Below are 14,057 nucleotides of genomic sequence, written 5' to 3' on the forward strand. Positions count from 1 at the left end.
TTTTCAAAGGGTTTTTTCTGCTCCCTGTGTGCTGGAAGCAGATGGGATTTCACAACGCACATGTGCAGCCGGGCATATCTCAGCCATGTACAGTAAATATCACCCAAGACAGGCAATTCCTGCTGCATCTGCTGGGCTACTTTGCTCCAGCTGTGTCCCTCCTTGGGTGACAGCTGCCATGCACCCGTGTCCCTGTGCATCCCTCTTACCTCGTGTGTTTCTAATTCCAGGGGACGATTAAAAGGAATTTATCCAGTAAGTATGCTCTGCAGCCTTCAGAAACAGTTGTTATACGTGTGGTGGTGGTATTGTGGGGAGGGGGAATATAAGGGAGTGGGTTAGGGCTGCTTTACAGTGGTTCTGGCAGAAATGATGGCACCCAAATGCCTTCCTTGAAGAAGGCCATAGGGGACATCCTATAGAAGCAGCTACCTGGTCTAGTTTTCTACAGAAACAAAATCCAACTTAAAAACCAGACCTTTTCCTGCCAGGATCCCCATAGCAGGCATGGGATGGGACACGTGCTGTGCATGGTGTGAGCCTCACACCAACATGGGGTCCGGGTGGGCTGGGGGTGATGTTTGGGGCCAGGTGGTGGAATGGCTCTAACCCTGCACTGTCCATCCTGTGCTGCAGATGAGGAGATCACGCGGCCCCGGCGCTCCACACCAACGCCAGACCCTGCCAGGTCAGTGCAGAGTCCATTGGGATCATCATCCAGCACAGGCACATCGCCCTGATGTGGTCTTTAAACACTTCAGTGGGCAGCTGCGTGTTTGCACCATTGCTCAGTGGGAAGAATAGCCCAAATCCAGAATCCCAGCCTGGTTTGGGTTGGAAGGGAATTTAAAGCTCCTCCAGCTCCAACCCCTGCCACGGGCAGGGACCCCTTCCACTAGAGCAGCTTGCTCCAAGCCCCTGTGTCCAACCTGGCCTTGAACACTGCCAGGGATGGGGCAGCCACAGCTTCTCTGGGCACCCTGTGCCAGCGCCTCAGCACCCTCTGGATGCTAAATTCACTGGGTATTTACTGCTGTGCAAACACTGCCCACCCATCGGCCAGCTGAGCTGCCCCAGTTTGCCTCATCAAGGACAGCACAGCAGAAACATCACTTTGGTGACTTCTTAGGCTCATGAGACAGCCACATGTCCGTGTTTAGTTGTTAAATAAGCTCCGGGTTGCAGGATGCGAGAGGCACAGGAGCTTTGGGTCCATGGGCTCTCTGCTTGGATGCTGTGTAAATGAGGACTGAAGAGGGGTGGATGCCCCAGAACACAGCCAAATAAATCCATGCAGAATTGAGGCACTGATGGCCGTGGCATCCTCGTACCAGAGGCACAGCTTTGGCTCTCCACAGGACCAGCAAGGACATCCTTTGTTAGAACCCACCTTGAGCCTGCTCCTGGGGAGAGCTGCCATGTGTGTGCTGTGGGTATAGATTGATTTAGAAGCCAAATCTCAGGAGGAGAGTGCCCTATGCAGCCCCAGAGCTTGACTCAAGCTGTGCTGGAGCTAAGCACGGTCCAGACCTTGACTTGTTTTCTCCCTTTTCCATGTGGTCTGGAGTAGCTGTGAGCAACCCTCAATGCCCAGTGCCTCAGTGGCTGCTGGGGCATTACTGGGTCCGCACTGCAGTGCTGCAGCCGATGTTACCACTCTGAACTCCTTTCTCTCTGCCCAAACCCCTGGGTTTTGCCTGGTGCCTCTGAGTCTGGAGCATAAATACTCCCTGAAAGCCTCCAGGTCTGCAGTCAAGCACCAGGTCTGAGTGCAAGCCTGAGCCTCATGGTTCCTGTACCTGAACCTCAGGGTTCCTGTACCTGAACCTCAGGGTTCCTGTACCTGAACCTCAGGGTTCCTGTACCTGAACCTCAGGGTTCCCGTACCTGAACCTCAAGGTTCCTATTCCTGAACCTCATGGTTCCTAAACCCGAACCTCAAGGTACCCATACCTGAACCTCAAGGTTCCTGTACCTGAACCTCAAGGTTCCTGTACCTGAACCTCAGGGTTCCTATACCTGAACCTCAAGGTTCCTGTACCTGAACCTCAGGGTTCCTGTACCTGAACCTCAGGGTTCCTGTACCTGAACCTCAGGGTTCCTGTACCTGAACCTCAGGGTTCCTGTACCTGAACCTCAGGGTTCCTGTACCTGAACCTCAGGGTTCCTGTACCTGAACCTCAGGGTTCCCGTACCTGAACCTCAAGGTTCCTATTCCTGAACCTCATGGTTCCTAAACCCGAACCTCAAGGTACCCGTACCTGAACCTCAAGGTTCCTGTACCTGAACCTCAAGGTTCCTGTACCTGAACCTCAGGGTTCCTATACCTGAACCTCAAGGTTCCTGTACCTGAACCTCAGGGTTCCTGTACCTGAACCTCAAGGTTCCTATTCCTGAACCTCAGGGTTCCTGTACCTGAACCTCAAGGTTCCTATTCCTGAACCTCAGGGTTCCTGTACCTGAACCTCAAGGTTCCTATTCCTGAACCTCAGGGTTCCTGTACCTGAACCTCAAGGTTCCTATTCCTGAACCTCAAGGTTCCTATTCCTGAACCTCAAGGTTCCTATTCCTGAACCTCAAGGTTCCTATTCCTGAACCTCAGGGTTCCTGTACCTGAACCTCAAGGTTCCTAAACCCAAACCTCAAGGTACCCATACCTGAACCTCAAGGTTCCTCTGCCCTTGTCTCCTCATCCCACAGCAAGAAACCCGTGGAGGACCCGGCTGCGCTGGCACCGCTCTTCGGGCCCCCGCTGGAGTCGGCGTTTGAGGAGCAGAAGCTGGACGGTGGGTCAGGGACACGGGGGGCATCTCCTGGCAGTGCCCCATGGCTCTGCCGTGCCCTGGGGCTGGCTCACAGCACCCTGCTCTGCCAGCCAGCGGGCAGCCCTGGTCAGTAACCCCCTGGAGCTCCCCTTAAAAGAGGAGAAAGGCAAAACTAAAGCAGAACACAAAGGGTGGATGACTGTGTTACAGGCAGTGCGGGGTTGGGTTTATCATCTACTCCTATAATGGTTTGTGTTGGGAGGGGACCTTAAAGCCCATCCAGTTCCAACCCCTGCCACGGGCAGAGACACCTTCCACTAGGGCAGGTTGCTCCAAGCTCCGTCCAGCACTTCCAGGGATGGAGCATATACAGGGTATATAGAAACAGAGTATTTAAATCAATTCTTTAATTGTGTGGTCTTGGGACACATCCTGGATGAGAGCAGCTGACAGATATCAAAACACTGATTTTCAAATGAAGCTCTGACTATGCCTGTTCTCCAGGCTCTGCTGATGTACATCAAAGCTGTTCTGCACACCACAGCATCGCACTGATTTAATTGAAGCAGGATAAGAATGGAGCTCTCTGCATTGCAGCTCCCCATGCCCATGAAGATGCTATCTCGGTAGTGCCATTTCCCCCCAGAAACAGCATTCCCCTGCACCGGAGCAGGATGACACCTTGCTCCCTTCCCTGCCTTTCTTTTCCCACTGCTTTCCCAAGGCACAGGGAGCTGCAGGGCTTGTTCTCCCCAAAGAAAAAACCCATTCACCCACTGGAGTGGTTTGTCCCCGGAGGGTTCTCCTCCTCCTGGCTCTGCTCAGCTGTCATGAAGTGGCCACTGCCCCTTCTCTGTCTTGTCATCAGTGATTCCAGTTCATTCTCTGAATCAAACTGTGCTTGTGCGCGCTTCTCTCCACATAGCTCCCCTCTCAGCAGTTTAAATGAGATATAAACCAAGGGTTTTCCTCCTACAATCCCTGTGAATACAACTGGATCTTTTCCTTTTGAGACCCGGAGTGTTTTTCAGCATATCCTAGAATTCCTCATGAGTTTTGCAATTAATGCAGTGTCTCACTTAATGCAATAAGCCTCCAAACACATAAATGGCACCGTTTTGTTTGTCAAGCAGCGTGAGTGTCAAACTAATTGCACGTTTAACAATCAGGCAAGCCTGTAATTATCTAACATTACAGAACCCTCTCTGTCTTTATCTAATGAGGAGCTGCTGTCACTGTTTGGCTTCCTCTCGTCACGTGAGTGTGTCTCGTCTCTGTCTGTTGGTATTTGTTGGACTGTTGGGTTTATCATCACCTTTACATGTGTATCTGTTTGTTTTCCAGCCACTATAGATCAGCCTGAGATATGGGGTTCGGTCCAGCCCGTCAACACAAGCATAGAGTCCCCAAAGCTACCGAGACCTTTTCCAACTGGAAGTAAGTGACCGTGCAAGTATCAACCAGAAATTACTCAATATATACAGAAATCGAATCAAAGCTTTAACTTCCCCTCATCCAAACTCCTGGAATTGTGCAGGTTTTAATCACGTAGCAGGTTAGAGGGTTTCACTTCCCCTGGCTTCAGTGATGATGGTGGAGGAAGGACACAGGTTGGATAAGGACGGGATGGATGGTACCCAAGGCAGGGGGGATGATGCACAGCCTCCCTGGGGAAATGTGCTAGGTGGAACATCTCCAGCCAAGGCAAGTGGCCTGCATGGAGCCAGGGTTAAACCCACCCTGCCCTCAGAGCAAGGAGCACCTGATCCCTCATGCTGATGATCTGGTTATTTAGGTTGGAAGCACCGGTTTCTCCAGGCAAACAGCCCTAAATCCCTGGTTTTCATTGGAACTTTTCCCTCTGCCTGGTGCAGCCAGGGGAATCCTCCTCCCTAGCTGCAAAGTTATTCCTTCCTTGCTCCCCTGCTCCTTTCCCCCTTACTAGCAATTAACACAACCCATTTCATGCCAAACCCATCCCCAGCCCCGGTGCTGATGTGGCAAGGTCAAGGCAATGCCTGCTCACACCATGAGCTTGCCAGGGGAAGGTGATGCTCGTGATTGGAATGGTTGCTTCATCATGGAATCATGGAATGGTTTGGGCTGGAAGGGACCTTAAGGATAATCTTGTTCCAAGCCAGACAGGGACCCCATGGTTAATGGTGCTGACCTGCATCTAGAGGAGGAAACCAAGCCTCCAGGTGTTTAGGACTTGGATGCTGTTTACATAGCATCCTTAGACTTTATGATCTTAAAGGTCCTTTTCAACCTATTTGAATCTGCATCTGCTTTGCCAAAGTACCCCTGTAAAGCAGCACTGGGTTAATTAGCCATGATGTTCCTCCTCCCACATGAGCATCCCGGATTCATGCGGGATGAGCACGTGAGGAACGCGGAGGCAGGTATGTGCCTCAGAGGCTATGGGTTTTAATTAAAATGGTAATTCAGGGTTTTAAATCATCAGTCCAATCAAAGGCTTAAAAATGAAAACCACCAACAATGAAAACCCAACAGAAAAGCCACCAGTGATTGTTTGTTGCTCCGTGCTGCCAGATCCTCCTTTCCCAGCAAACCTGCTGACAGGAAAGCTGGAGAGGGGCTTGGGACAAGGGCCTGTAGGGACAGGCCAAGGGGAATGGCTTTAACCTGCCAGAGGGGAGACTGAGATGAGCTCTTAGGCAGAAGCTCTTCCCTGGGAGGGTGCTGAGGCGCTGGCACAGGGTGCCCAGAGAAGCTGTGGCTGCCCCATCCCTGGCAGTGTTCAAGGCCAGGTTGGACACAGGGGCTTGGAGCAAGCTGCTCTAGTGGAAGGTGTCCCTGCCCGTGGCAGGGGTTGGAGCTGGAGGAGCTTTAAGGTCCCTTCCAGCCCAGTCCAATATAGGATTCCATGATTCCTAATGCACCCCCACTGAATCTTTCCCTCTCTCTGTTCTTTTTGCAGCACCTCCACCACTCCCACCGAAAAACATCCCGGCCACGCCGCCACGCACCGGCTCCCCTCTGACAGTGGGAATAGGTAAAAGCCCAGCACCACACTCTGTGCCATTCCACAGCCCTGGAAGCCTGATCCAAGGGTTGCTCTGGGGCGGGGGGGGGGGGGGGGGGGGGGTGTAGCGTCCCTGTGGCTGAGTTTTGGATGCAGATTTAGTCCTGGTGCATCCTCCTTCCTCTGCATCCGTGGTGCTTCAGCGGATGCTGCAGTCGGGGTGATGCTTTAGGATCGTTGCAGAGATGCCTTTAACACCCAATTTGGTGTCATACTGGTAAAATTAATGTTCTCTTTTCCCCAGTGCCTTTGGAATGGGTCTCATTTCTAGATCAATTTCCTTTCTAGAAATGAAATGCAACATTAGCCTTAAAGTCCTGCTCAAAATTGGGAATAAACAGAGCACTGTTACTGCTTGGAGCAGCACTGCACAGTCCGCTTATGAAATAACAGGGTCTGCAGTGCCTGCCTGTGCTGGGGGATAGCTGGTCCTGCCTTCCCAAACTCCTAGTGCTCTCAAGGACAGCGGGAAAAGCTCCCTGGGGCTGGGAGAAAGAATGAAATGGTACCTGGAACCAAGGACAGCCTGAAAGAAGGGTTTGAAAGATGATGTTGAATGCTGCAATAGGACATAAAGTGCTTATAAGCATATAATTCATGTTGCTGGCAGGGTGCTGTGTGCTGGGGGGGCTGGTTTGGGGAAGGAAAGTGTGTTCTCAATCTTTGTGTAGGGCACTGTATGGGTACAGACCATCTCATTGCACCCACATTGTACTGAGCACCTTGGGGGGTCATCACCATGAAGAAATCCCCTGGCCTGAGCTGACTGCTCTTTCTGTCAGGATTTCATTCATGCTCCATAGCTTGATTCGTCCATGTGAGCAGCCAGGCTGGCAGAGCGTTCTCCTACAGACATCAACCAGAGCAAACGTGATGCCCAGCCACGTGCTGTGGTTTATTTGCTGGGGTCCGGCGTGCTGCACACGTCAGCCTGTGCATCAAGCAGAGCAAGCAGCAGAAGTCTCTTTCCCCTTGTCTTAGCAAGACTGTATTTTATCCCTTAAACGCAGAACAGCAGATGGCTCCCCACAAATGCAGGAACAGGGGTGGGATGCCAACACAAGGAGCCCAGAGGGCATGTTAGTGTTATCCATATGCACATGGCTGTAGCAGGGCCATGGTCCGCACTCCATCCTTCCATTTAATCTGTGCAACACAAAGCAGTGGGCAGCTTTCCTGGTGTTAGAGAGCTGCCAGCTCTTCCCCAAAGAAGATGAATGCAAGAAAACAGGGCACCAAAGAAAGGAAGGAGGATCTCCCTCCTCTGGATGTGTAACACTTTGCTGATGAGCCTTGTCTCTGTGTTGGTTAGGAAGTTGGATAGGAACAACGCGTGGTAGCTCAGTGAGCAGAGCCCTAAAATACCCTTATCTGCTGCTGCTTGCAACTGAAATACATACACCTTGTCTGCTTCCCTGCACTGCATGCCCAGTCCTAGTTCTTGAGAGTGTCAAGCCAGCATGTTTAAACAGATATATTTAGATGTATGTGTTTATAAATAGGTATATTTAGTGGACTGTGCAAGAGCTGAGTGCATAAGTTTAATATCTGCTGATAATTCAGAGTGATGATAATGATGTAGCAATACCATTTGGATGGCAGACAGCAAAGGCCGAGAGCCAGCTCCAGGCTTTGGGAGGATATGGGACTGCTGTGTGGGAAGCGATGACGCTGAGGAAGTCTTGGCTCAGGGTGCATGCTCTCTCATACAGTGTATGTATTTCAGTCCAGTGTGGTCCATTCTGCATGGCACATGATGTGATGCAGAAACTTTCTTGCACATGAATTATATTCCGTGGCAGCTTATAAGAAAAGGTGGGTTTAAAGCATCTCCTGTAGGAAGTAGCTGATGTAGAGCCCCGTAGAGAATAGCGCGACCACGGTGCTCTGGGTTCATGCTAAGTTGTCAAATCAACTACTTTGACCACAGGAGGGGACCAGACAGCAGCAGAGCTCAAAGGTGACAAACTCCCGTCCATCAATGACTTGGACAGCATCTTTGGCCCCGTGCTCTCCCCCAGGTCTGCTGCTGTTAACGCAGGAGACAAGTGGGTCAATTTTTCCGATCAATCCCCGGAAAGCGCGACTCCGGAGCGGACGCCCCGGGACAAAGCGGGGTCCCCGGCAGCAGCGGGCAGCCCGGCCGGTGCCCCGGCAGCCGAGCCCTCGCGCCCGCTGCCCTCACCGCTCCACCTGGAAGAGGTTCCCAAGAAGGTCTCGGAGCACCTTAAGGAGGATAACTTGGAGCCGGTCGCCTCTCCCAAAGATTTTGGTCTGGGACAAAGAGCGACCCCGCCTCCCCCTCCGCCTCCCACCTACCGCACGGTGGTCTCCTCACCCGGACCGGGCGGCAGCAGCGGCACGGGCAGCACCAGCGGTACGTCCCGCGGCCTTGGCTGTGCTTCGGGGTGGCCGTGACCGCATCCGTCCTCCCCTTCCCGCCTGGTTGTGCCTGTGCCCGGCGCCGTGCTCCCACCCAGCCGTCTCGTGCTTCCGCGTCCAGCGTCTGCACTCTGCCTCCCGTGTCCTCCTCTCCCCTGCTCCTTGCTGCGTGTCTGATGGTCGGATGGCTCTGACAGCCTTTTCCCAAAGCTTCCCCGAGCTGTCCTTCCCACTTCTGCTACACCACATAACCCCCACCATGCAAAATTCGGCCGTTGCCGCAGCTCCATCCTCAGCAGGCTTCAGAGTGAACATAGGTGGAAACATGTCAGGTGAATGATCTGAGCAAGCCTCAGACCAAGGGGGGTATAAATCTGTTGCAGATGGACAGATCACTGCATATCATCACCCCAGGGTGGCAGATACCAAATGACTCAGAGGTGGCACAGGTCTGAATGGTGCTTAGTCACTCAACCATGAGAGCTTGGGTGCCCAGCCAGCTCTGGAGGGACAGCTTCCAGGGTGAACCTCTCACCAGGGCAGAACCCGAGCGGTTCATGCAGCATGGTGCTGGCTGCCTGGCTTCGCCTGCTGAATTATGAATGTCTGTGTCCCATCAGGGCGAAGGAGCTCACAGGGGTCAGCTTACACAGTGCCCACGGTGCTTGAGGAGGTGCAACCTGATCATGCCACTTTAGAGGCTGACCCCAGGGCACTTTCTGTGCCAGTGAAGTGTGATGCGCAAATCCCATCCGCACCAGCAATCCCGCATCCATGAAAAGTTGTTTTCTGGAGGGTTACCCCTGCAGGTCCACGCAGGCAGTGGTGGGAGATGATGGGTGTGTTGGGTGTCCAACCGCTGTCACCAGCCTCATGTGAGCGTGAAGGCCATGCTGTTGCTTTGGGGGCTTGCCACCTCCACAGGTGTATGTAGGGTGCTGGGGCCATCCCCCTGAGCGTGGCTGTTGCTGCAAGTGTGGCTTTGCTTCAGTGGTGATGTCTTTTCTGTGCTGGGTTGGTGGGGTGGGTGAGCGGGACAGGGACTGTCTGCTGGGGCACTGGTTGGAGCTGAGACTTCTCCAGGAGACTGGCAGCAGGAAAGAGCAAGCTTCTTCCCACACTGCTCCCCACCTCCATGCCAAGTGAGCCAGTGCCATGTGTGAGCAGAGATCTGCAGGATGCAGATGTGCCGGTGGCTCCGGATGGATGGAGAAAACCCACTTGGTGAGGCAGCACTGCCTGCCTGGGAGGATCCACGTGTCCTCCCCAGGAATCATCTCCTGTCTGGTGTGCTTTGCAGCCCACTCACACCTCAGCCTTACCCAGGACAGCGGGCTCTAAAAATGCAGTATTGAAATCCCCTATCAAAATCATGGAAATCTTTGGAAAGCTGCATCCTGTGGCAGCCGGTCTGGATGCACGGTGTGGATCCAGCACCATCCTGCTCCTGCCCTCTGCACCTTTCCATGACCACTGTTGCTGCACCCTTCCCTGGGCTTTCACATGCCATGGAGCAGAACCATCCTAGGGCACCTTCCTGCCTTCATGTCCCGTGGTTGCCTGGGTTCCTGGGTGTCACCAAGGGCTGGGACTAGCATGGAATCATCATAAAATGCTTTGGGTTAGAAGGCAGCTTAGAGCTCATCCAGTTCCAACCCCCTGCCACGGGCAGGGTCACTTTCCACTAGAGCAGCTTGCTCCAAGCCCAGCATCTAAGAAGGCTTCTGATTCATGCTGGTTTACAACCTGGTGCCACGGTTTCTTGTAGAGACTGTCTAGAGGTAGGTACATGGGTCTCCCAGGGACCTTCAGTACTTGAAGTCTAAACCTCCTTGCATGAAAGCTGAGGTCTAGCAGGGCTTTGGCTGGCTGGTGTCTGCTTCTGAGCTGGAGCAAAGGGCACCTTTAAAGCCTCCACCTTCTGACACTCGTACGGTGCTGGTAGCTGCTTTCACTGAATAATTCCTGTTTTGTCAGACTTTCACTGGGATAAGGAAGGAAAAATCAACACTCTGGTTTCCAGGTTAGGATTCTAAATAAATAAGGTTTGAATTTTGGACTTGTGCAAGTGAACAGCCAGGATTTACTGTCTGAGCTTACCTGGGGGGAACTGCTGTACCTGGAGCAAAACAATCTGCTGAGCATCCTCTTCAGCATCGGATAGCGCTTCTATTTGACTGCAGGAAGTTCCCCTTTGCAGCAAGGCAGCGGCTGCTGGGAAGCACAGGAATCCCAACAGCAGAAACACTTCCAGAGGGCTGGAAAACACATTAAGCTTCCAGAAAATCTGGTAACCTTGCTCTTCCACTCTTCTTTGTTCAGGCAAAGCTTTACCCCTCTGACCAGGACCCCTCATTGCCATGGTGGGGGACTGACCCTGCTCACTGGCTCTGCCACCCCAGGAGCTGGGGCATCAGCATCAGTTGCTGCAGGGGTGAGGCATCGTTTTCCTCCTGCCCATGAGTGGTTTTCAGGAAAGCCATAAGATTCCTCCAGCACAGGGACCCTGGCTGAGGGAGTCGAGTACCCAGCACAGATAGGCATTCACTGTGAGAAATCCACTCGCATCGGCGATGCCAAAAAGCAATCCTCCGTGCTGCTGGTGCGGAGCAATGATCCATGGAAGCGTGTGCAGCGCATGTGTGAGCACCCACACCAGCTCCTGGGGGAGAGGTTCATGCACCCAGACGGGCACGGGGTGGGCAGCTCTGGGTCCAGCCTGCAGTGCACTCACAGCTCTCCTCTGTTGCAGGTTCCTCATCCCCGGCTCGCCCCGGCACGCCGCTGGCTACCTGCAGCACCCCGCCACCACCACCACCCCGGCCCCCCTCCCGGCCCAAGCTGCCCCCCGGCAAGCCTGCTGTGGCCGATGTGGTATGTTCATGGTCAGGAGTGTGCTGAGCACCGGGAGGGGTGGTGGGTCTCCATTCCCAGCCTGGTTAATGGAGCAGAGCAGGCCAGCTGTGGCTGTGCTGGGAAGGGTGCCTGGCTAGGGGAGGGGGTGACCATCACCATAATGTGCTGGCTGGGCTGTTGGGTTCTGTCCAAGCTGCTTCAGGTAAGTTATAGAGAGTGTTTATAGATATAAAGTTATTGCAGAAACCCAGAATGGTTTGGGTTGGAAGGGACCTTAAAGCTCCTCCAGCTCCAACCCCTGCCATGGGCAGGGACACCTTCCACTGGAGCAGCTTGCTCCAAGCCCCTGTGTCCAACTGGCCTGGAACCCAAAAAGGATCCTTAAGGACCCAAAGAGCTGACCCCTGGTGAGCTGGCACGTGATGGGCACTGCTCCCTTCTCAACGCTAAGTGCGTTCAATCCGTCTAATGGCCATGGAATTGCCATCCTTGGTGGGGATGGGGACTTCAAACACCCAGACCCTCAAGACGCTGGGAATCATCCGGCAGTTTTCAAGGTCCAGACTAAAATGCCGTTGGCACTAAAAGAACTAAAGTTGTTCAGGCTTGCAGTAACCCAGCGGGGCTGCCCTGGGATGCCAGTGGCACCAGTGGGCCTGGAGGTACGCAGAGGGTTATGGCTTGATGCGAAGGCTTCTGTTTGTTTGATGCAAATGTTGCTGTGCATATTTCCTTTAACCTGCTGTTATTTTATGTTTCTCTACAGTCCAGGCCTTTCAGCCCTCCTATTCACTCCTCCAGCCCTCCTCCGATAGCACCTTTAGCCCGGGCTGAAAGTACTTCTTCCATATCTTCCACCAATTCCCTGAGTGCAGCCACCACTCCCACCGTTGGTAAACACATACAGCACTGCTGTTCTCTCCCCTTTCCTACCTCTGAGCGTCCTTCAGTATGGTTCTTTGGGTTGACATTCATTAGCTTCCATCGGGCTTTTAAACGCAAAGAGGGATTTGGGGGGGGGGGGGTGCGATGTGTCACGAGTGTGATGCTGCTAGGGAAGCTTGCTCTGTGGCAGCCCCAGATGTTGGGAAAGATGACTGTTTGGTGAAGGTAGAGGTTGTCACCAAGTGAATATAATATACATGGTGATTATGGTCTGTACCTTTGGTCAAAATAAGCTTTTTATGGCGGGAGATGCTTGTGCCTGGAGGGGAGCGGGGCTGGAAGCCAGACCTTGGGATCCAGGAGACACCTAATACTGTATCTCTTTGAATGACCTAAATTCAAACCTCCCCTTAAAGCGGCAGTGGGAAATGGGTCCTGGAAGAGGCCCTTCCTAACCCTTACCTGGACACAGACACAAGTGCTGTAGTTTTCTTTTGGAGAAAAAAAAAAAACATGGCTTTTGCCAAACCCCTTTAGGCCCCTCGCTGGGGCATGAAACAAGAAGTGTGAATGAAGTCTGGCTGGCAGCTCCCAGGCTCCATATGCCAGGCTCCGCCCTGTGCTTCCCCTCCATCCTTTCCAATCCTTCTATCCCTTCCATCCCCTCTGTCCTGGCTGCTGGCGCTCCCTCCTCCTCCTCCATCCCTGCCATCCCACCCGGCTGCCAGCCCTGCTGCCCCTTGCTTCCCGCAGTTCCATCTTCCAGGAACACCTTCCTCCTTTTCCTTTCCTTTCCATGTCTTCTGTGATGAGTGCTCCTGGTTCGCGTGGTGGGGAAGGAGCTCTGCAGTCCATCACTGGTGAGGGCTGGCTGATGGGCTCCAAATGGGGAGCTGGAACCCCAACCCTCTGAGAAGCCGAACCAGGCTGGTGGCTGTGTGTGCTCAGCCATGGTCCTGGCTGCAGCATGTCCTGTTACTGTCACCTTATGAGCCACGGGGAGCGGTGGCATCACCACCCAGCTCCATGTGCCGTGCACTGGGTACCATCCCCACGGTGTCCATCCAAACCCTCCCTGTAGGTTTACTGGAGTGTCCGACCTGCGTCTCCGTCCTGTTGTTTGCTTTGCTCTCGAGGTGTTGTAGATGCTTGTACCTGTTTGCTGGCTGTTGGTCACCGTCACAGCGTGCTGTGGGGAAAAGGAAGCATCTCAAGCAAGGGGCTGGCCAGCCCCGAGCATCCCTGGTGTGTTGGTCTTGTCTGTGCCCATTGTCCTGCAGCTTTGGCTGCTGTTGGTGGGGCTGTTGGTGGCCTTGGCATGGTGGTGAACATGATTTTGGTGGAGAGGAGCAGCCAGGCTGAGGACAGGGATCACTGTGGGGTCTTCAAGAGGCAATGGGGGTTGTGTGCTGGTTCTGTAGGCTGAGCAGGCAACAGGTCCTGCTCTTGGATTAAAAGTTATTGCTTTTATCTCCAACACACATATTTTTGTGAACAAAAATTACTGCTTGATGTTTTTAATGATGTACCCACCCTGAGCAGTGGGGGCTGATGCATTCAGAGCGGGTAAGAAGCTGTGTCCACTGGCCTCATAGAATCACAGAATAGTTTGGGTTGGAAAGGACCTTAAGATCATCCAGTTCCAACCTCCCTGCCATAGGCAAGGACACCTCACACTAAACCAGGTCACCCAAGGCTCTGTCCAACCTGGCCTTGAACACTGCCAGGGATGGAGCATTCACAACCTCCCTGGGCAACCCATTCCAGTGCCTCACCGCCCTAACAGGAACGAATTTCCTCCTTATATCCAGTCTAAACATCCCTTGTTTAAGTTTTAACCCATTGTCCCTTGTCCTGTCACTACAGTCCCCAATGAAGAGTCCCTTCCCAGCATCCCTATGGCTCCCCTTCAGATACTGGAAGGCTGCTAGGAGGTCTCCATGCAGCTTCTCCAGGCTGAACAGCCCCAACTTTCTCAGCCTATCTTCCTACGGGAGGTGTTCCAGTCCCCTGGCTCCTATGACTTTCACTGGGGCTTTCCTTGGCAGAGAGATGAAATCAGGGCTCCGGGGTCACCCCATGGCAGAGGGACACTGAACATGGCAGCCAGGAGCAGCATCTCC

At 53.4% G+C, this 14,057-nt stretch overlaps 1 protein-coding gene across 12 annotated transcripts in view; it reads left to right on the forward strand.

The window, feature by feature from the left end:
* SGIP1 (SH3GL interacting endocytic adaptor 1) overlaps positions 1-14,057 on the forward strand; it is a 49,912-nt gene that overhangs the window by 23,923 nt on the left and 11,932 nt on the right. For 8 of the 12 annotated variants that reach the window (XM_061469691.1, XM_061469699.1, XM_061469696.1 and 5 more), the window contains 8 exons: positions 231-255; positions 637-688; positions 2,701-2,786; positions 4,110-4,202; positions 5,707-5,781; positions 7,742-8,188; positions 10,946-11,067; positions 11,816-11,942. In XM_061469691.1, the coding sequence (XP_061325675.1) occupies positions 231-255; positions 637-688; positions 2,701-2,786; positions 4,110-4,202; positions 5,707-5,781; positions 7,742-8,188; positions 10,946-11,067; positions 11,816-11,942 (1,027 nt within the window). The remainder of the gene's footprint in view (positions 1-230; positions 256-636; positions 689-2,700; positions 2,787-4,109; positions 4,203-5,706; positions 5,782-7,741; positions 8,189-10,945; positions 11,068-11,815; positions 11,943-14,057) is intronic. The other 4 variants (XM_061469697.1, XM_061469702.1, XM_061469701.1 and 1 more) reach the window with 1 other exon arrangement.

This window comes from Pezoporus flaviventris, unplaced genomic scaffold (genome assembly GCF_033815535.1).
Source record: "Pezoporus flaviventris isolate CSIRO_AGI_PZ_B2104156 unplaced genomic scaffold, CSIRO_AGI_Pfla_v1 ptg000059l, whole genome shotgun sequence".
NCBI classification, from domain to species: domain Eukaryota; kingdom Metazoa; phylum Chordata; class Aves; order Psittaciformes; family Psittacidae; genus Pezoporus; species Pezoporus flaviventris.